At 49.1% G+C, this 22,634-nt stretch overlaps 1 protein-coding gene across 2 annotated transcripts in view; it reads left to right on the forward strand.

Annotated features, from left to right (window-relative positions):
* The window catches only part of LOC8039909 (protein LMBR1L), a 116,085-nt gene that overhangs the window by 88,566 nt on the left and 4,885 nt on the right, over window positions 1-22,634 (forward strand). For both annotated transcript variants that reach the window (XM_029980379.4, XM_029980380.4), the window contains exon 14: window positions 17,350-17,507. In XM_029980379.4, coding sequence (XP_029836239.2) covers window positions 17,350-17,507 — 158 coding nt within the window. The remainder of the gene's footprint in view (window positions 1-17,349; window positions 17,508-22,634) is intronic.

Below are 22,634 nucleotides of genomic sequence, written 5' to 3' on the forward strand. Positions count from 1 at the left end.
GTGGTTTGCAGGAGCGAAACTTTTCCCTGTAATCCTCGGCTGTAAATCGGAACCGCTGAAGGGGGGCACGCTTTGTGCACTTGTAATCTATAGCAACTCCCCTGGAGAAAGTCGTCCAAAAACGCAGAGTAGTTCACTTACGATCAAAATACCCTTCTAGATGGGCTGCGGACTGGCCTCCGGTCTCTCTATTCTGTGGTTTGCAGGAGCGAAACTTTTCCCTGTAATCCTCGGCTGTAAATCGGAACCGCTGAAGGGGGGCACGCTTTGTGCACTTGTAATCTATAGCAACTCCCCTGGAGAAAGTCGTCCAAAAACGCAGAGTACTTCACTTACGATCAAAATACCCTTCTAGATGGGCTGCGAACTGGCCTCCGGTCTCTCTATTCTGTGGTTTGCAGGAGCGAAACTTTTCCCTGTAATCCTCGGCTGTAAATCGGAACCGCTGAAGGGGGGCACGCTTTGTGCACTTGTAATCTATAGCAACTCCCCTGGAGAAAGTCGTCCAAAAACGCAGAGTACTTCACTTACGATCAAAATACCCTTCTAGATGGGCTGCGAACTGGCCTCCGGTCTCTCTATTCTGTGGTTTGCAGGAGCGAAACTTTTCCCTGTAATCCTCGGCTGTAAATCGGAACCGCTGAAGGGGGGCACGCTTTGTGCACTTGTAATCTATAGCAACTCCCCTGGAGAAAGTCGTCCAAAAACGCAGAGTACTTCACTTACGATCAAAATACCCTTCTAGATGGGCTGCGGACTGGCCTCCGGTCTCTCTATTCTGTGGTTTGCAGGAGCGAAACTTTTCCCTGTAATCCTCGGCTGTAAATCGGAACCGCTGAAGGGGGGCACGCTTTGTGCACTTGTAATCTATAGCAACTCCCCTGGAGAAAGTCGTCCAAAAACGCAGAGTAGTTCACTTACGATCAAAATACCCTTCTAGATGGGCTGCGGACTGGCCTCCGGTCTCTCTATTCTGTGGTTTGCAGGAGCGAAACTTTTCCCTGTAATCCTCGGCTGTAAATCGGAACCGCTGAAGGGGGGCACGCTTTGTGCACTCGTAATCTATAGCAACTCCCCTGGAGAAAGTCGTCCAAAAACGCAGAGTACTTCACTTACGATCAAAATACCCTTCTAGATGGGCTGCGAACTGGCCTCCGGTCTCTCTATTCTGTGGTTTGCAGGAGCGAAACTTTTCCCTGTAATCCTCGGCTGTAAATCGGAACCGCTGAAGGGGGGCACGCTTTGTGCACTTGTAATCTATAGCAACTCCCCTGGAGAAAGTCGTCCAAAAACGCAGAGTACTTCACTTACGATCAAAATACCCTTCTAGATGGGCTGCGAACTGGCCTCCGGTCTCTCTATTCTGTGGTTTGCAGGAGCGAAACTTTTCCCTGTAATCCTCGGCTGTAAATCGGAACCGCTGAAGGGGGGCACGCTATGTGCACTCGTAATCTATAGCAACTCCCCTGGAGAAAGTCGTCCAAAAACGCAGAGTACTTCACTTACGATCAAAATACCCTTCTAGATGGGCTGCGAACTGGCCTCCGGTCTCTCTATTCTGTGGTTTGCAGGAGCGAAACTTTTCCCTGTAATCCTCGGCTGTAAATCGGAACCGCTGAAGGGGGGCACGCTTTGTGCACTTGTAATCTATAGCAACTCCCCTGGAGAAAGTCGTCCAAAAACGCAGAGTACTTCACTTACGATCAAAATACCCTTCTAGATGGGCTGCGAACTGGCCTCCGGTCTCTCTATTCTGTGGTTTGCAGGAGCGAAACTTTTCCCTGTAATCCTCGGCTGTAAATCGGAACCGCTGAAGGGGGGCACGCTTTGTGCACTTGTAATCTATAGCAACTCCCCTGGAGAAAGTCGTCCAAAAACGCAGAGTACTTCACTTACGATCAAAATACCCTTCTAGATGGGCTGCGAACTGGCCTCCGGTCTCTCTATTCTGTGGTTTGCAGGAGCGAAACTTTTCCCTGTAATCCTCGGCTGTAAATCGGAACCGCTGAAGGGGGGCACGCTTTGTGCACTTGTAAGCTATAGCAACTCCCCTGGAGAAAGTCGTCCAAAAACGCAGAGTACTTCACTTACGATCAAAATACCCTTCTAGATGGGCTGCGAACTGGCCTCCGGTCTCTCTATTCTGTGGTTTGCAGGAGCGAAACTTTTCCCTGTAATCCTCGGCTGTAAATCGGAACCGCTGAAGGGGGGCACGCTTTGTGCACTTGTAATCTATAGCAACTCCCCTGGAGAAAGTCGTCCAAAAACGCAGAGTACTTCACTTACGATCAAAATACCCTTCTAGATGGGCTGCGAACTGGCCTCCGGTCTCTCTATTCTGTGGTTTGCAGGAGCGAAACTTTTCCCTGTAATCCTCGGCTGTAAATCGGAACCGCTGAAGGGGGGCACGCTTTGTGCACTTGTAATCTATAGCAACTCCCCTGGAGAAAGTCGTCCAAAAACGCAGAGTACTTCACTTACGATCAAAATACCCTTCTAGATGGGCTGCGAACTGGCCTCCGGTCTCTCTATTCTGTGGTTTGCAGGAGCGAAACTTTTCCCTGTAATCCTCGGCTGTAAATCGGAACCGCTGAAGGGGGGCACGCTATGTGCACTCGTAATCTATAGCAACTCCCCTGGAGAAAGTCGTCCAAAAACGCAGAGTACTTCACTTACGATCAAAATACCCTTCTAGATGGGCTGCGAACTGGCCTCCGGTCTCTCTATTCTGTGGTTTGCAGGAGCGAAACTTTTCCCTGTAATCCTCGGCTGTAAATCGGAACCGCTGAAGGGGGGCACGCTTTGTGCACTTGTAATCTATAGCAACTCCCCTGGAGAAAGTCGTCCAAAAACGCAGAGTACTTCACTTACGATCAAAATACCCTTCTAGATGGGCTGCGAACTGGCCTCCGGTCTCTCTATTCTGTGGTTTGCAGGAGCGAAACTTTTCCCTGTAATCCTCGGCTGTAAATCGGAACCGCTGAAGGGGGGCACGCTATGTGCACTCGTAATCTATAGCAACTCCCCTGGAGAAAGTCGTCCAAAAACGCAGAGTACTTCACTTACGATCAAAATACCCTTCTAGATGGGCTGCGAACTGGCCTCCGGTCTCTCTATTCTGTGGTTTGCAGGAGCGAAACTTTTCCCTGTAATCCTCGGCTGTAAATCGGAACCGCTGAAGGGGGGCACGCTTTGTGCACTTGTAATCTATAGCAACTCCCCTGGAGAAAGTCGTCCAAAAACGCAGAGTACTTCACTTACGATCAAAATACCCTTCTAGATGGGCTGCGAACTGGCCTCCGGTCTCTCTATTCTGTGGTTTGCAGGAGCGAAACTTTTCCCTGTAATCCTCGGCTGTAAATCGGAACCGCTGAAGGGGGGCACGCTTTGTGCACTTGTAATCTATAGCAACTCCCCTGGAGAAAGTCGTCCAAAAACGCAGAGTACTTCACTTACGATCAAAATACCCTTCTAGATGGGCTGCGAACTGGCCTCCGGTCTCTCTATTCTGTGGTTTGCAGGAGCGAAACTTTTCCCTGTAATCCTCGGCTGTAAATCGGAACCGCTGAAGGGGGGCACGCTTTGTGCACTTGTAATCTATAGCAACTCCCCTGGAGAAAGTCGTCCAAAAACGCAGAGTACTTCACTTACGATCAAAATACCCTTCTAGATGGGCTGCGGACTGGCCTCCGGTCTCTCTATTCTGTGGTTTGCAGGAGCGAAACTTTTCCCTGTAATCCTCGGCTGTAAATCGGAACCGCTGAAGGGGGGCACGCTTTGTGCACTTGTAATCTATAGCAACTCCCCTGGAGAAAGTCGTCCAAAAACGCAGAGTAGTTCACTTACGATCAAAATACCCTTCTAGATGGGCTGCGGACTGGCCTCCGGTCTCTCTATTCTGTGGTTTGCAGGAGCGAAACTTTTCCCTGTAATCCTCGGCTGTAAATCGGAACCGCTGAAGGGGGGCACGCTTTGTGCACTCGTAATCTATAGCAACTCCCCTGGAGAAAGTCGTCCAAAAACGCAGAGTACTTCACTTACGATCAAAATACCCTTCTAGATGGGCTGCGAACTGGCCTCCGGTCTCTCTATTCTGTGGTTTGCAGGAGCGAAACTTTTCCCTGTAATCCTCGGCTGTAAATCGGAACCGCTGAAGGGGGGCACGCTTTGTGCACTTGTAATCTATAGCAACTCCCCTGGAGAAAGTCGTCCAAAAACGCAGAGTACTTCACTTACGATCAAAATACCCTTCTAGATGGGCTGCGAACTGGCCTCCGGTCTCTCTATTCTGTGGTTTGCAGGAGCGAAACTTTTCCCTGTAATCCTCGGCTGTAAATCGGAACCGCTGAAGGGGGGCACGCTATGTGCACTCGTAATCTATAGCAACTCCCCTGGAGAAAGTCGTCCAAAAACGCAGAGTACTTCACTTACGATCAAAATACCCTTCTAGATGGGCTGCGAACTGGCCTCCGGTCTCTCTATTCTGTGGTTTGCAGGAGCGAAACTTTTCCCTGTAATCCTCGGCTGTAAATCGGAACCGCTGAAGGGGGGCACGCTTTGTGCACTTGTAATCTATAGCAACTCCCCTGGAGAAAGTCGTCCAAAAACGCAGAGTACTTCACTTACGATCAAAATACCCTTCTAGATGGGCTGCGAACTGGCCTCCGGTCTCTCTATTCTGTGGTTTGCAGGAGCGAAACTTTTCCCTGTAATCCTCGGCTGTAAATCGGAACCGCTGAAGGGGGGCACGCTTTGTGCACTTGTAATCTATAGCAACTCCCCTGGAGAAAGTCGTCCAAAAACGCAGAGTACTTCACTTACGATCAAAATACCCTTCTAGATGGGCTGCGAACTGGCCTCCGGTCTCTCTATTCTGTGGTTTGCAGGAGCGAAACTTTTCCCTGTAATCCTCGGCTGTAAATCGGAACCGCTGAAGGGGGGCACGCTTTGTGCACTTGTAAGCTATAGCAACTCCCCTGGAGAAAGTCGTCCAAAAACGCAGAGTACTTCACTTACGATCAAAATACCCTTCTAGATGGGCTGCGAACTGGCCTCCGGTCTCTCTATTCTGTGGTTTGCAGGAGCGAAACTTTTCCCTGTAATCCTCGGCTGTAAATCGGAACCGCTGAAGGGGGGCACGCTTTGTGCACTTGTAATCTATAGCAACTCCCCTGGAGAAAGTCGTCCAAAAACGCAGAGTACTTCACTTACGATCAAAATACCCTTCTAGATGGGCTGCGAACTGGCCTCCGGTCTCTCTATTCTGTGGTTTGCAGGAGCGAAACTTTTCCCTGTAATCCTCGGCTGTAAATCGGAACCGCTGAAGGGGGGCACGCTTTGTGCACTTGTAATCTATAGCAACTCCCCTGGAGAAAGTCGTCCAAAAACGCAGAGTACTTCACTTACGATCAAAATACCCTTCTAGATGGGCTGCGGACTGGCCTCCGGTCTCTCTATTCTGTGGTTTGCAGGAGCGAAACTTTTCCCTGTAATCCTCGGCTGTAAATCGGAACCGCTGAAGGGGGGCACGCTTTGTGCACTTGTAATCTATAGCAACTCCCCTGGAGAAAGTCGTCCAAAAACGCAGAGTAGTTCACTTACGATCAAAATACCCTTCTAGATGGGCTGCGGACTGGCCTCCGGTCTCTCTATTCTGTGGTTTGCAGGAGCGAAACTTTTCCCTGTAATCCTCGGCTGTAAATCGGAACCGCTGAAGGGGGGCACGCTTTGTGCACTCGTAATCTATAGCAACTCCCCTGGAGAAAGTCGTCCAAAAACGCAGAGTACTTCACTTACGATCAAAATACCCTTCTAGATGGGCTGCGAACTGGCCTCCGGTCTCTCTATTCTGTGGTTTGCAGGAGCGAAACTTTTCCCTGTAATCCTCGGCTGTAAATCGGAACCGCTGAAGGGGGGCACGCTTTGTGCACTTGTAATCTATAGCAACTCCCCTGGAGAAAGTCGTCCAAAAACGCAGAGTACTTCACTTACGATCAAAATACCCTTCTAGATGGGCTGCGAACTGGCCTCCGGTCTCTCTATTCTGTGGTTTGCAGGAGCGAAACTTTTCCCTGTAATCCTCGGCTGTAAATCGGAACCGCTGAAGGGGGGCACGCTATGTGCACTCGTAATCTATAGCAACTCCCCTGGAGAAAGTCGTCCAAAAACGCAGAGTACTTCACTTACGATCAAAATACCCTTCTAGATGGGCTGCGAACTGGCCTCCGGTCTCTCTATTCTGTGGTTTGCAGGAGCGAAACTTTTCCCTGTAATCCTCGGCTGTAAATCGGAACCGCTGAAGGGGGGCACGCTTTGTGCACTTGTAATCTATAGCAACTCCCCTGGAGAAAGTCGTCCAAAAACGCAGAGTACTTCACTTACGATCAAAATACCCTTCTAGATGGGCTGCGAACTGGCCTCCGGTCTCTCTATTCTGTGGTTTGCAGGAGCGAAACTTTTCCCTGTAATCCTCGGCTGTAAATCGGAACCGCTGAAGGGGGGCACGCTTTGTGCACTTGTAATCTATAGCAACTCCCCTGGAGAAAGTCGTCCAAAAACGCAGAGTACTTCACTTACGATCAAAATACCCTTCTAGATGGGCTGCGAACTGGCCTCCGGTCTCTCTATTCTGTGGTTTGCAGGAGCGAAACTTTTCCCTGTAATCCTCGGCTGTAAATCGGAACCGCTGAAGGGGGGCACGCTTTGTGCACTTGTAAGCTATAGCAACTCCCCTGGAGAAAGTCGTCCAAAAACGCAGAGTACTTCACTTACGATCAAAATACCCTTCTAGATGGGCTGCGAACTGGCCTCCGGTCTCTCTATTCTGTGGTTTGCAGGAGCGAAACTTTTCCCTGTAATCCTCGGCTGTAAATCGGAACCGCTGAAGGGGGGCACGCTTTGTGCACTTGTAATCTATAGCAACTCCCCTGGAGAAAGTCGTCCAAAAACGCAGAGTACTTCACTTACGATCAAAATACCCTTCTAGATGGGCTGCGAACTGGCCTCCGGTCTCTCTATTCTGTGGTTTGCAGGAGCGAAACTTTTCCCTGTAATCCTCGGCTGTAAATCGGAACCGCTGAAGGGGGGCACGCTTTGTGCACTTGTAATCTATAGCAACTCCCCTGGAGAAAGTCGTCCAAAAACGCAGAGTACTTCACTTACGATCAAAATACCCTTCTAGATGGGCTGCGAACTGGCCTCCGGTCTCTCTATTCTGTGGTTTGCAGGAGCGAAACTTTTCCCTGTAATCCTCGGCTGTAAATCGGAACCGCTGAAGGGGGGCACGCTATGTGCACTCGTAATCTATAGCAACTCCCCTGGAGAAAGTCGTCCAAAAACGCAGAGTACTTCACTTACGATCAAAATACCCTTCTAGATGGGCTGCGAACTGGCCTCCGGTCTCTCTATTCTGTGGTTTGCAGGAGCGAAACTTTTCCCTGTAATCCTCGGCTGTAAATCGGAACCGCTGAAGGGGGGCACGCTTTGTGCACTTGTAATCTATAGCAACTCCCCTGGAGAAAGTCGTCCAAAAACGCAGAGTACTTCACTTACGATCAAAATACCCTTCTAGATGGGCTGCGAACTGGCCTCCGGTCTCTCTATTCTGTGGTTTGCAGGAGCGAAACTTTTCCCTGTAATCCTCGGCTGTAAATCGGAACCGCTGAAGGGGGGCACGCTATGTGCACTCGTAATCTATAGCAACTCCCCTGGAGAAAGTCGTCCAAAAACGCAGAGTACTTCACTTACGATCAAAATACCCTTCTAGATGGGCTGCGAACTGGCCTCCGGTCTCTCTATTCTGTGGTTTGCAGGAGCGAAACTTTTCCCTGTAATCCTCGGCTGTAAATCGGAACCGCTGAAGGGGGGCACGCTTTGTGCACTTGTAATCTATAGCAACTCCCCTGGAGAAAGTCGTCCAAAAACGCAGAGTACTTCACTTACGATCAAAATACCCTTCTAGATGGGCTGCGAACTGGCCTCCGGTCTCTCTATTCTGTGGTTTGCAGGAGCGAAACTTTTCCCTGTAATCCTCGGCTGTAAATCGGAACCGCTGAAGGGGGGCACGCTTTGTGCACTTGTAATCTATAGCAACTCCCCTGGAGAAAGTCGTCCAAAAACGCAGAGTACTTCACTTACGATCAAAATACCCTTCTAGATGGGCTGCGAACTGGCCTCCGGTCTCTCTATTCTGTGGTTTGCAGGAGCGAAACTTTTCCCTGTAATCCTCGGCTGTAAATCGGAACCGCTGAAGGGGGGCACGCTTTGTGCACTTGTAAGCTATAGCAACTCCCCTGGAGAAAGTCGTCCAAAAACGCAGAGTACTTCACTTACGATCAAAATACCCTTCTAGATGGGCTGCGAACTGGCCTCCGGTCTCTCTATTCTGTGGTTTGCAGGAGCGAAACCTTTCCCTGTAATCCTCGGCTGTAAATTGGAACCGCTGAAGTGGGGCACGCTTTGTGCACTTGTAATCTATAGCAACTCCCCTGGAGAAAGTCGTCCAAAAACGCAGAGTACTTCACTTACGATCAAAATACCCTTCTAGATGGGCTGCGGACTGGCCTCCGGTCTCTCTATTCTGTGGTTTGCAGGAGCGAAACTTTTCCCTGTAATCCTCGGCTGTAAATTGGAACCGCTGAAGTGGGGCACGCTTTGTGCACTTGTAATCTATAGCAACTCCCCTGGAGAAAGTCGTCCAAAAACGCAGAGTACTTCACTTACGATCAAAATACCCTTCTAGATGGGCTGCGAACTGGCCTCCGGTCTCTCTATTCTGTGGTTTGCAGGAGCGAAACTTTTCCCTGTAATCCTCGGCTGTAAATCGGAACCGCTGAAGTGGGGCACGCTTTGTGCACTTGTAATCTATAGCAACTCCCCTGGAGAAAGTCGTCCAAAAACGCAGAGTACTTCACTTACGATCAAAATACCCTTCTAGATGGGCTGCGAACTGGCCTCCGGTCTCTCTATTCTGTGGTTTGCAGGAGCGAAACTTTTCCCTGTAATCCTCGGCTGTAAATCGGAACCGCTGAAGTGGGGCACGCTTTGTGCACTTGTAATCTATAGCAACTCCCCTGGAGAAAGTCGTCCAAAAACGCAGAGTACTTCACTTACGATCAAAATACCCTTCTAGATGGGCTGCGAACTGGCCTCCGGTCTCTCTATTCTGTGGTTTGCAGGAGCGAAACTTTTCCCTGTAATCCTCGGCTGTAAATTGGAACCACTGAAGTGGGGCACGCTTTGTGCACTTGTAATCTATAGCAACTCCCCTGGAGAAAGTCGTCCAAAAACGCAGAGTACTTCACTTACGATCAAAATACCCTTCTAGATGGGCTGCGAACTGGCCTCCGGTCTCTCTATTCTGTGGTTTGCAGGAGCGAAACTTTTCCCTGTAATCCTCGGCTGTAAATCGGAACCGCTGAAGTGGGGCACGCTTTGTGCACTTGTAATCTATAGCAACTCCCCTGGAGAAAGTCGTCCAAAAACGCAGAGTACTTCACTTACGATCAAAATACCCTTCTAGATGGGCTGCGAACTGGCCTCCGGTCTCTCTATTCTGTGGTTTGCAGGAGCGAAACTTTTCCCTGTAATCCTCGGCTGTAAATCGGAACCGCTGAAGTGGGGCACGCTTTGTGCACTTGTAATCTATAGCAACTCCCCTGGAGAAAGTCGTCCAAAAACGCAGAGTACTTCACTTACGATCAAAATACCCTTCTAAATGGGCTGCGAACTGGCCTCCGGTCTCTCTATTCTGTGGTTTGCAGGAGCGAAACTTTTCCCTGTAATCCTCGGCTGTAAATTGGAACCGCTGAAGTGGGGCACGCTTTGTGCACTTGTAATCTATAGCAACTCCCCTGGAGAAAGTCGTCCAAAAACGCAGAGTACTTCACTTACGATCAAAATACCCTTCTAGATGGGCTGCGAACTGGCCTCCGGTCTCTCTATTCTGTGGTTTGCAGGAGCGAAACTTTTCCCTGTAATCCTCGGCTGTAAATCGGAACCGCTGAAGTGGGGCACGCTTTGTGCACTTGTAATCTATAGCAACTCCCCTGGAGAAAGTCGTCCAAAAACGCAGAGTACTTCACTTACGATCAAAATACCCTTCTAGATGGGCTGCGAACTGGCCTCCGGTCTCTCTATTCTGTGGTTTGCAGGAGCGAAACTTTTCCCTGTAATCCTCGGCTGTAAATCGGAACCGCTGAAGTGGGGCACGCTTTGTGCACTTGTAATCTATAGCAACTCCCCTGGAGAAAGTCGTCCAAAAACGCAGAGTACTTCACTTACGATCAAAATACCCTTCTAGATGGGCTGCGAACTGGCCTCCGGTCTCTCTATTCTGTGGTTTGCAGGATCGAAACTTTTCCCTGTAATCCTCGGCTGTAAATCGGAACCGCTGAAGTGGGGCACGCTTTGTGCACTTGTAATCTATAGCAACTCCCCTGGAGAAAGTCGTCCAAAAACGCAGAGTACTTCACTTACGATCAAAATACCCTTCTAGATGGGCTGCGAACTGGCCTCCGGTCTCTCTATTCTGTGGTTTGCAGGAGCGAAACTTTTCCCTGTAATCCTCGGCTGTAAATTGGAACCGCTGAAGTGGGGCACGCTTTGTGCACTTGTAATCTATAGCAACTCCCCTGGAGAAAGTCGTCCAAAAACGCAGAGTACTTCACTTACGATCAAAATACCCTTCTAGATGGGCTGCGAACTGGCCTCCGGTCTCTCTATTCTGTGGTTTGCAGGAGCGAAACTTTTCCTTGTAATCCTCGGCTGTAAATCGGAACCGCTGAAGTGGGGCACGCTTTGTGCACTTGTAATCTATAGCAACTCCCCTGGAGAAAGTCGTCCAAAAACGCAGAGTACTTCTTTTACGATCAAAATACCCTTCTAGATGGGCTGCGAACTGGCCTCCGGTCTCTCTATTCTGTGGTTTGCAGGAGCGAAACTTTTCCCTGTAATCCTCGGCTGTAAATCGGAACCGCTGAAGTGGGGCACGCTTTGTGCACTTGTAATCTATAGCAACTCCCCTGGAGAAAGTCGTCCAAAAACGCAGAGTACTTCACTTACGATCAAAATACCCTTCTAGATGGGCTGCGAACTGGCCTCCGGTCTCTCTATTCTGTGGTTTGCAGGAGCGAAACTTTTCCCTGTAATCCTCGGCTGTAAATCGGAACCGCTGAAGTGGGGCACGCTTTGTGCACTTGTAATCTATAGCAACTCCCCTGGAGAAAGTCGTCCAAAAACGCAGAGTACTTCACTTACGATCAAAATACCCTTCTAGATGGGCTGCGAACTGGCCTCCGGTCTCTCTATTCTGTGGTTTGCAGGAGCGAAACTTTTCCCTGTAATCCTCGGCTGTAAATCGGAACCGCTGAAGTGGGGCATGCTTTGTGCACTTGTAATCTATAGCAACTCCCCTGGAGAAAGTCGTCCAAAAACGCAGAGTACTTCACTTACGATCAAAATACCCTTCTAGATGGGCTGCGAACTGGCCTCCGGTCTCTCTATTCTGTGGTTTGCAGGAGCGAAACTTTTCCCTGTAATCCTCGGCTGTAAATCGGAACCGCTGAAGGGGGGCACGCTTTGTGCACTCGTAATCTATAGCAACTCCCCTGGAGAAAGTCGTCCAAAAACGCAGAGTACTTCACTTACGATCAAAATACCCTTCTAGATGGGCTGCGAACTGGCCTCCGGTCTCTCTATTCTGTGGTTTGCAGGAGCGAAACTTTTCCCTGTAATCCTCGGCTGTAAATCGGAACCGCTGAAGGGGGGCACGCTTTGTGCACTCGTAATCTATAGCAACTCCCCTGGAGAAAGTCGTCCAAAAACGCAGAGTACTTCACTTACGATCAAAATACCCTTCTAGATGGGCTGCGAACTGGCCTCCGGTCTCTCTATTCTGTGGTTTGCAGGAGCGAAACTTTTCCCTGTAATCCTCGGCTGTAAATCGGAACCGCTGAAGGGGGGCACGCTTTGTGCACTCGTAATCTATAGCAACTCCCCTGGAGAAAGTCGTCCAAAAACGCAGAGTACTTCACTTACGATCAAAATACCCTTCTAGATGGGCTGCGAACTGGCCTCCGGTCTCTCTATTCTGTGGTTTGCAGGAGCGAAACTTTTCCCTGTAATCCTCGGCTGTAAATTGGAACCACTGAAGTGGGGCACGCTTTGTGCACTTGTAATCTATAGCAACTCCCCTGGAGAAAGTCGTCCAAAAACGCAGAGTACTTCACTTACGATCAAAATACCCTTCTAGATGGGCTGCGAACTGGCCTCCGGTCTCTCTATTCTGTGGTTTGCAGGAGCGAAACTTTTCCCTGTAATCCTCGGCTGTAAATCGGAACCGCTGAAAGGGGGCACGCTTTGTGCACTCGTAATCTATAGCAACTCCCCTGGAGAAAGTCGTCCAAAAACGCAGAGCACTTCACTTACGATCAAAATACCCTTCTAGATGGGCTGCGAACTGGCCTCCGGTCTCTCTATTCTGTGGTTTGCAGGAGCGAAACTTTTCCCTGTAATCCTCGGCTGTAAATCGGAACCGCTGAAGTGGGGCACGCTTTGTGCACTTGTAATCTATAGCAACTCCCCTGGAGAAAGTCGTCCAAAAACGCAGAGTACTTCACTTACGATCAAAATACCCTTCTAGATGGGCTGCGAACTGGCCTCCGGTCTCTCTATTCTGTGGTTTGCAGGAGCGAAACTTTTCCCTGTAATCCTCGGCTGTAAATCGGAACCGCTGAAGTGGGGCACGCTTTGTGCACTTGTAATCTATAGCAACTCCCCTGGAGAAAGTCGTCCAAAAACGCAGAGTACTTCACTTACGATCAAAATACCCTTCTAAATGGGCTGCGAACTGGCCTCCGGTCTCTCTATTCTGTGGTTTGCAGGAGCGAAACTTTTCCCTGTAATCCTCGGCTGTAAATTGGAACCGCTGAAGTGGGGCACGCTTTGTGCACTTGTAATCTATAGCAACTCCCCTGGAGAAAGTCGTCCAAAAACGCAGAGTACTTCACTTACGATCAAAATACCCTTCTAGATGGGCTGCGAACTGGCCTCCGGTCTCTCTATTCTGTGGTTTGCAGGAGCGAAACTTTTCCCTGTAATCCTCGGCTGTAAATCGGAACCGCTGAAGTGGGGCACGCTTTGTGCACTTGTAATCTATAGCAACTCCCCTGGAGAAAGTCGTCCAAAAACGCAGAGTACTTCACTTACGATCAAAATACCCTTCTAGATGGGCTGCGAACTGGCCTCCGGTCTCTCTATTCTGTGGTTTGCAGGAGCGAAACTTTTCCCTGTAATCCTCGGCTGTAAATCGGAACCGCTGAAGTGGGGCACGCTTTGTGCACTTGTAATCTATAGCAACTCCCCTGGAGAAAGTCGTCCAAAAACGCAGAGTACTTCACTTACGATCAAAATACCCTTCTAGATGGGCTGCGAACTGGCCTCCGGTCTCTCTATTCTGTGGTTTGCAGGATCGAAACTTTTCCCTGTAATCCTCGGCTGTAAATCGGAACCGCTGAAGTGGGGCACGCTTTGTGCACTTGTAATCTATAGCAACTCCCCTGGAGAAAGTCGTCCAAAAACGCAGAGTACTTCACTTACGATCAAAATACCCTTCTAGATGGGCTGCGAACTGGCCTCCGGTCTCTCTATTCTGTGGTTTGCAGGAGCGAAACTTTTCCCTGTAATCCTCGGCTGTAAATTGGAACCGCTGAAGTGGGGCACGCTTTGTGCACTTGTAATCTATAGCAACTCCCCTGGAGAAAGTCGTCCAAAAACGCAGAGTACTTCACTTACGATCAAAATACCCTTCTAGATGGGCTGCGAACTGGCCTCCGGTCTCTCTATTCTGTGGTTTGCAGGAGCGAAACTTTTCCCTGTAATCCTCGGCTGTAAATCGGAACCGCTGAAGTGGGGCACGCTTTGTGCACTTGTAATCTATAGCAACTCCCCTGGAGAAAGTCGTCCAAAAACGCAGAGTACTTCTTTTACGATCAAAATACCCTTCTAGATGGGCTGCGAACTGGCCTCCGGTCTCTCTATTCTGTGGTTTGCAGGAGCGAAACTTTTCCCTGTAATCCTCGGCTGTAAATCGGAACCGCTGAAGTGGGGCACGCTTTGTGCACTTGTAATCTATAGCAACTCCCCTGGAGAAAGTCGTCCAAAAACGCAGAGTACTTCACTTACGATCAAAATACCCTTCTAGATGGGCTGCGAACTGGCCTCCGGTCTCTCTATTCTGTGGTTTGCAGGAGCGAAACTTTTCCCTGTAATCCTCGGCTGTAAATCGGAACCGCTGAAGTGGGGCACGCTTTGTGCACTTGTAATCTATAGCAACTCCCCTGGAGAAAGTCGTCCAAAAACGCAGAGTACTTCACTTACGATCAAAATACCCTTCTAGATGGGCTGCGAACTGGCCTCCGGTCTCTCTATTCTGTGGTTTGCAGGAGCGAAACTTTTCCCTGTAATCCTCGGCTGTAAATCGGAACCGCTGAAGTGGGGCATGCTTTGTGCACTTGTAATCTATAGCAACTCCCCTGGAGAAAGTCGTCCAAAAACGCAGAGTACTTCACTTACGATCAAAATACCCTTCTAGATGGGCTGCGAACTGGCCTCCGGTCTCTCTATTCTGTGGTTTGCAGGAGCGAAACTTTTCCCTGTAATCCTCGGCTGTAAATCGGAACCGCTGAAGGGGGGCACGCTTTGTGCACTCGTAATCTATAGCAACTCCCCTGGAGAAAGTCGTCCAAAAACGCAGAGTACTTCACTTACGATCAAAATACCCTTCTAGATGGGCTGCGAACTGGCCTCCGGTCTCTCTATTCTGTGGTTTGCAGGAGCGAAACTTTTCCCTGTAATCCTCGGCTGTAAATCGGAACCGCTGAAGGGGGGCACGCTTTGTGCACTCGTAATCTATAGCAACTCCCCTGGAGAAAGTCGTCCAAAAACGCAGAGTACTTCACTTACGATCAAAATACCCTTCTAGATGGGCTGCGAACTGGCCTCCGGTCTCTCTATTCTGTGGTTTGCAGGAGCGAAACTTTTCCCTGTAATCCTCGGCTGTAAATCGGAACCGCTGAAGGGGGGCACGCTTTGTGCACTCGTAATCTATAGCAACTCCCCTGGAGAAAGTCGTCCAAAAACGCAGAGTACTTCACTTACGATCAAAATACCCTTCTAGATGGGCTGCGAACTGGCCTCCGGTCTCTCTATTCTGTGGTTTGCAGGAGCGAAACTTTTCCCTGTAATCCTCGGCTGTAAATTGGAACCGCTGAAGGGGGGCACGCTTTGTGCACTCGTAATCTATAGCAACTCCCCTGGAGAAAGTCGTCCAAAAACGCAGAGTACTTCACTTACGATCAAAATACCCTTCTAGATGGGCTGCGAACTGGCCTCCGGTCTCTCTATTCTGTGGTTTGCAGGAGCGAAACTTTTCCCTGTAATCCTCGGCTGTAAATCGGAACCGCTGAAGGGGGGCACGCTTTGTGCACTCGTAATCTATAGCAACTCCCCTGGCGAAAGTCGTCCAAAAACGCAGAGTACTTCACTTACGATCAAAATACCCTTCTAGATGGGCTGCGAACTGGCCTCCGGTCTCTCTATTCTGTGGTTTGCAGGAGCGAAACTTTTCCCTGTAATCCTCGGCTGTAAATCGGAACCGCTGAAGGGGGGCACGCTTTGTGCACTCGTAATCTATAGCAACTCCCCTGGAGAAAGTCGTCCAAAAACGCAGAGTACTTCACTTACGATCAAAATACCCTTCTAGATGGGCTGCGAACTGGCCTCCGGTCTCTCTATTCTGTGGTTTGCAGGAGCGAAACTTTTCCCTGTAATCCTCGGCTGTAAATCGGAACCGCTGAAGTGGGGCACGCTTTGTGCACTCGTAATCTATAGCAACTCCCCTGGCGAAAGTCGTCCAAAAACGCAGAGTACTTCACTTACGATCAAAATACCCTTCTAGATGGGCTGCGAACTGGCCTCCGGTCTCTCTATTCTGTGGTTTGCAGGAGCGAAACTTTTCCCTGTAATCCTCGGCTGTAAATCGGAACCGCTGAAGGGGGGCACGCTTTGTGCACTCGTAATCTATAGCAACTCCCCTGGAGAAAGTCGTCCAAAAACGCAGAGTACTTCACTTACGATCAAAATACCCTTCTAGATGGGCTGCGAACTGGCCTCCGGTCTCTCTATTCTGTGGTTTGCAGGAGCGAAACTTTTCCCTGTAATCCTCGGCTGTAAATCGGAACCGCTGAAGGGGGGCACGCTTTGTGCACTCGTAATCTATAGCAACTCCCCTGGCGAAAGTCGTCCAAAAACGCAGAGTACTTCACTTACGATCAAAATACCCTTCTAGATGGGCTGCGAACTGGCCTCCGGTCTCTCTATTCTGTGGTTTGCAGGAGCGAAACTTTTCCCTGTAATCCTCGGCTGTAAATCGGAACCGCTGAAGGGGGGCACGCTTTGTGCACTCGTAATCTATAGCAACTCCCCTGGAGAAAGTCGTCCAAAAACGCAGAGTACTTCACTTACGATCAAAATACCCTTCTAGATGGGCTGCGAACTGGCCTCCGGTCTCTCTATTCTGTGGTTTGCAGGAGCGAAACTTTTCCCTGTAATCCTCGGCTGTAAATTGGAACCGCTGAAGGGGGGCACGCTTTGTGCACTCGTAATCTATAGCAACTCCCCTGGAGAAAGTCGTCCAAAAACGCAGAGTACTTCACTTACGATCAAAATACCCTTCTAGATGGGCTGCGAACTGGCCTCCGGTCTCTCTATTCTGTGGTTTGCAGGAGCGAAACTTTTCCCTGTAATCCTCGGCTGTAAATCGGAACCGCTGAAGGGGGGCACGCTTTGTGCACTCGTAATCTATAGCAACTCCCCTGGCGAAAGTCGTCCAAAAACGCAGAGTACTTCACTTACGAGGCACATGCTGAGAGCCCATTTCTCCTGTGGCCAATCCTGACCGACGGCTATGCGCTCAAACCTATGTAGGTAAACATCTAGATCGTCCCGTTTTTCATCAAAAAGTGGGATGAGCTTGTCCGGCCACCTCTTCGTCTTCTCTTTCTTGTTGTCTCGTGCTTCTTTTCTTTCTGATCCCGTCTGCTTTTTTGCACCTCGTTGAGATGTCCGATCACAGTTCACCACGGGGGTCCATATTAACGAGGCACGACTGTACGTCTATGAGCATTAGACTTTTTCCCATTCTCGGTGTCCGAGTCACGAATGCGTCGTCACCGTCTGTAGAGCCCCGAGATAGAAGGTCTGGAATGCATGTGTCATAACCGGTGGAGCGACATCTCGTTTGAATTTGGGCGTCTGGAGGCCTTGCAAAGTCGTTCCTGAGCACAGGCACAGGTACCTGTGGCTGGCCTCGGTGGTAGGCTTCTACTCGCTGCCGGGCTTCTGCCGCCTGCGTCCCCAGCCCCGGTCGGCCAGCCTGACCCAGGTCATCGGCAACTGCGCCGTGCTGCTCCTGCTCAGCTCCGCCCTGCCGGTCATCTCTAGGACCCTGGGTGGGTGGCGTCCCCTCGGGACGCAATGCTGCTAAACAGCACCAGCCTCTGGTGCCTTGGGGGGGATGGCTGCTAGCCCACACTCGGTCACCCTAAGGCCCCCGAGGCGTCTGCTGCATGGCCTTGTACGGGAAAGTAACAACCTCCCAGAGAGGCGACGCGGAAACCGTAAATTCCAGGGCCTTGGCAGAACACATCAGTACCATGCTGGTCTTGGAGAAGAATTGGAGGGCTCTTGGTTGAGGTTGATGGAGCACACATAAGGGAACTGCTCTTCTGCCTACCAACCATAAGAATGCGTGACGTTGTCCTCATCCATCCGTATGGGCATAGAAGCGTCCTTACCGGCTTACAGGCATGGACCAGTTGCGACCATTTAATAAACGGGTAGGTTTGGCATTTTCGTCCAATGTCTCCCCCAGGCACTACATTCAAATGTAACGAGTTTATTTCCTCAACATTGCGAAATGCTGTTAATTAGTACTCTGTCAGGGTGGTAGTTAATGAAATTTCATAATTGACCTACGTAGGTTCAACTATCAAAATATCTCTTGAGCACTTAATTTTTTTAAAGAAAACAGGCCGAGACATGACTATTTCGTTTATAGATTCTCTTCATCATTATGGGACACCAATCCTGTTGCAAAGTTCACAAAGTTCCACAAAAATCAAATCACATTGCTAAATGCCGCATCTCACTAGAGGAACAAACAGCAACAAACGACGCCGAAACACGACAACGAGCAACAGACGGCACTGATAGACAGCCTGTTTGTCAGAGTCCACTGTCCCACCTGGCGGGTGCGACGCAGAACACATGGAAATTTGTTTTCTTGCAGGACTGAAGTTGTCAACAAAACACTTAAGGGGAGACACCCCCTAGGGGGGTCAACTTTTGAACCCTTGTCTTAAAATTAATGAAATGTACAGGGTAGGCTGACGGTCATGCTAGAGGGTGTATAACGAAATTTCAGGTCTGTTGGTTAAATGAGAAGGAAATTAGAGTAGCTTCTATCAGCAACACGCCTACACTGTTTAGTTAATCTATCATCAGAAAACTATCACGATATTAAAAATTTTATTTGCTAGATATGTAGCAGAATGCCTAGAGGGTGCGGCTATGGAACGTTTTTTCTAGAAAGTAATTCATTTCTACAAATTTTCTCTTCTGCAAAATTGGTCAACTTTTTGGTCTTCTGTCTCTTCGACAAAATTTCAACATTTTTTACAAAAGACATCCGTAAAGTGACAAAAAGTTCCATAGCCGCATTCCTTATTAAATTCCAGTCAGGAAAAGGGAAGAATGAGCCTTTTCTGTTTTGCCATTATCAAACGATAGATTGACTAAAATGGAATTTACACCTAAAAGTGGAACGGAGAAAAATGCGTTCAAAGTGCTCCAAACCCTACCTTTTCTTGAGCTTTGGTGGACAGAAAATAATTTATAAAAAATTAACTATGCAGTGAAAATTAATTACAGTTTCTGGGAATACTCTCTAGATGTTGGTGGATGTAAATATGTCATTTTCCAAAATCAACTTTTTTTGCAGAAATTTTTTTTTCTGGGCAGTGTCTCCCCTTAAAGATACACAGACAAAGAGTCGGGCGATGCGGTTTTCGTGTTCTGCTCTTTGGGCAAAAAACACGCCGACAAACCCGGGGCAAGTAGGGACGATTAGTACTTCCTTTCTTAATTAAAGGGACCATGAAATGACTTTTTTACTTTTTCCAGATAACTTTTACATTAAACCGTCAATGTTCACTGAATGCCGAACAGGCATCCGTTTTCGTCTCGGTTTATTAACTTCTACACAAAAAATTAATGAAATATCGACTTTTTCTTGACCGCAAAACAAGCCGTGACGTACGCTATTTCCGGAACCGGAACTTCTCTCGGCAGTAGGAGATGGGAGCATTAGTGGCGACGAGTTGGGGTGCGCCGGTAGGTTTTACTGCGCCGGTAGGTTTTACTGTATTCGCGCTGTTGGTAAGCGCTTCGGGACCGATCTTTTACGATTGCAACTCGATACTGACGCGACACTCGGCAAAGAAAGGTTGGACCGGTATTGCACGTATACCTCTCACGAACTGTTACAGCTCGACAGTGACGTGCAGTCTGTCAGGATAAAAATGGCATACCAATAACAAAGTGTACATACCGTGTTACGAAGGTAATCCATACAGCGTTTATTTTAGCTCTATATCACACAAAACAAGAAGAGAGAATCGACGAGGGTCCTTTTTCGACGAGTGTTCGTCAACATTGCCTCGGAAAACAAGGGGAAGAGATTGACCTCACCTCTTAACGTAAAATTGAGGTCAGCGATCAAACTATTATACGGGAAGGGTCCACAAGGGTACCCCACAAGGGTAGCGCGGGCATATTCCATTCAGCACGCCAGCCGGTCGCAGGCAGACAGACGGTCTTGCGACGAAGCAACGCTGCGCCGAGTCGGAGTGCCTGCTAGGCCTATATTCTGAGAGCTTCGTCGGAGCGCGATTCGCGGCTGCTGTCCCTCATTTCGGGTGTTTGTGGATCCAGCGTTCTTGTTCGTCGTGGTCTGTTTTAAGTACATTTTTTTCTTGCTGCTTGAAGTCAGCACGCGCGAGATGAACACGTAGAAAAATAAACGTTCAGTCAGTCAGAGTTTTGAGAGGAAGGCCCTGCCAGCCGGCAGTCGGCCCTGCCAGCCCTGCCCTACTGCGCACGCGCAGTAGTTGCTTCGTTTACCACACGATAGATGGCGCTTGGCTCTCAGCATTACCAAATTTGGCAATTTTCGCCACACATCTCTAATTATGCTACAAAATGTGGGTCTGAATATTATTTAACAAAACTTTTAGGAAACATTCGCCGGCTATTTATTGTTTACGATCGCGGTGCTGGTGAGGTAGGCTCTTACCCAATAGGCGACGTGGATTCGGCTGACGTGCTCCATTTCTGCGGATGCATCGTAGTGAAAAGGCAGAGCTTTCGAAGGAAAGAAGTCGCAAAAGAGTCCAGTTTTCTTTTAAAAGTTCTATAGCAAATAATTTTTTTGGCTCCCTAGTTTTGTGTTTTTGTGTTTCTTTTCACACCTTTTACGACGTGCGGTGGATGAAATTAGATTTTAAAATCATTTCATGGTCCCTTTAAAGCTTCCACTTAGTCTTGATTTGCCGTTGGCGACTTCCCGCAAACCGTCGTGACTTTCGACACCAAACTTTTTCCAAACTAGAATTCTGTCATCGTTCCTTGTTTGGGTCATCTGAGGCATTTTAACACATCTTGTTCAGTCCTCGAACGTCGGCATATCCATCTTGATGCAGGGACGCAGGCGTATTGAAGCACCACATCGCGCTCCAGGTTTTAGCGAGCAAAACCAGTCGCAGCAAATTCCCTTTCGCAACACGACAGTCAGCGAGCGAGCCACGTCGTCTGCTGCACCAACGCTTTGTCCAACTAGTCGAACCCTGCCATGTTTGCGGCGCAAAATAAGTGAAGCTGGTGACGCTGCAAGACGTGAAAATACCTAAGTTAAGATGCATTACATACTCAAACAAGTGAATAGCTTCGCCTGTCGCAATGCGTTTAGCCGCCACAGGTATCGTTCACAACCCCTGGCTATGCCGCTGGTTCTGATAATTTTCCTTTCGTGCTCCGCATCAGCGGCGTGGTTTAGGTCCAAGAGTGAAATCCTGAACGGCTAGAGACGGGCCATGGTTGTGAACATTGCATTCTGGTGCCGCACAATGCTAAACTCAGACGATACCTGTGGCAGCGTAAACGCATTGCAGCGGGTGCATGCAGCTACTCACTCATTCGAATACGGAGTGCATTGTATTTGTATTTACACAATTGCAAGTCGACTCAATTGTAAGTCAGAAAAAAAAAAAGAACCTTTAGATGTGCATTTTACTGCGAACACGTGAGAAGGGCAAAGTATCTGTTTCAAAAGCCCAGCCTCGAACACACGATCGATGCCTTCTGGCGTGCTTTGGCTGCGCTTGCACGCGCGAGGTGCATGAGATGGCCAGGCGTTATCGAAACTAGGAAGTTCATGCTGCAGGCGGGACAACTGAAGCTGCTCACTGTCGTTCTCACTCCGCCCGCGACTAGACTGCGACTTGTCCGCGCTGGTGATGTCAGTCCCGTCGTCATCACTGCTACGTTTTCGAAGCATGTCGGTGTGGTCCAACGAAATCTCCCACTTTGCAAATGACCGCATCCTCCGCGCTTGCTCGGTGATCGCGTTGTACGTCACGGATAGGGACTGATTGCGCACTTTTGCGGCATACATTGCAAGCCTTTGGCCCGCGGAAGCTTTTTCGTTTGCGATCACAGTTTAAGATCCCGCGCCACTGCAGACTCCACTGGAGCATTACCTGCTCCGACGGGTCGAACTTGCATCCAACAGCGCAGTTGTTGATTTTCAGGGAAAGAATGGCCATAAACGAACACCGAAAACCTAAACTGCCCGGATCACGCTTGTCAAAACAAAACAAAAACGTACCGTATTTACTCGCGTATAGGTCGACCTGTTTTTCAAAAATCGCCTCATCAAAACTGGGGGGTCGACCAATACGCGAATCCCGGTATTATATTTTTCAACTTTTTTTTTTTTTCGGGGGTCCCGAAGTTAGGGGGTCGACCTATACGACGTATCGACCAATATGCGAGTAAATACGGTAGTTAGCACTCCAGCATGATCTCGACACTAGATTGAACGACGTGCGACCTTGAGTCGCGCGAGAAACTGCAAAAAGACGCCACGGGGAGTGAGTCGTGAGACAGTTCCAGCAGCGTCCGGAGTGGCTTTTGCAAGAAGTACCGCCACCCCCGGAAGTCAGGCACGCGGTGCGCTGTTCACCGCCGTACATTCGGGTTAATTTGCGAATCACTATCAATAACACTCGTTCGCGCAAACTAAAAAAAAAAAAATTCGTAAATTGAGTGCGCAGAGTAGCGCAATGCTGCAGGCACAGCTGGCTGAACTCTTAACAAGTGGAGGTGTTCTTGATATCACGATTGTTTGGTTTTTTTGGGGGTGGAATGCTTTGGTTCGATTATAGGTCAGATTTTAAAAAATTAAAAAATGGGTCGACCTACACTTGTGTAAATACGGTACCTGCTCGTCTTGCAGTGTC

The sequence above is a fragment of the Ixodes scapularis genome, unplaced genomic scaffold (genome assembly GCF_016920785.2).
Source record: "Ixodes scapularis isolate PalLabHiFi unplaced genomic scaffold, ASM1692078v2 PGA_scaffold0__279_contigs__length_252992795, whole genome shotgun sequence".
NCBI classification, from domain to species: domain Eukaryota; kingdom Metazoa; phylum Arthropoda; class Arachnida; order Ixodida; family Ixodidae; genus Ixodes; species Ixodes scapularis.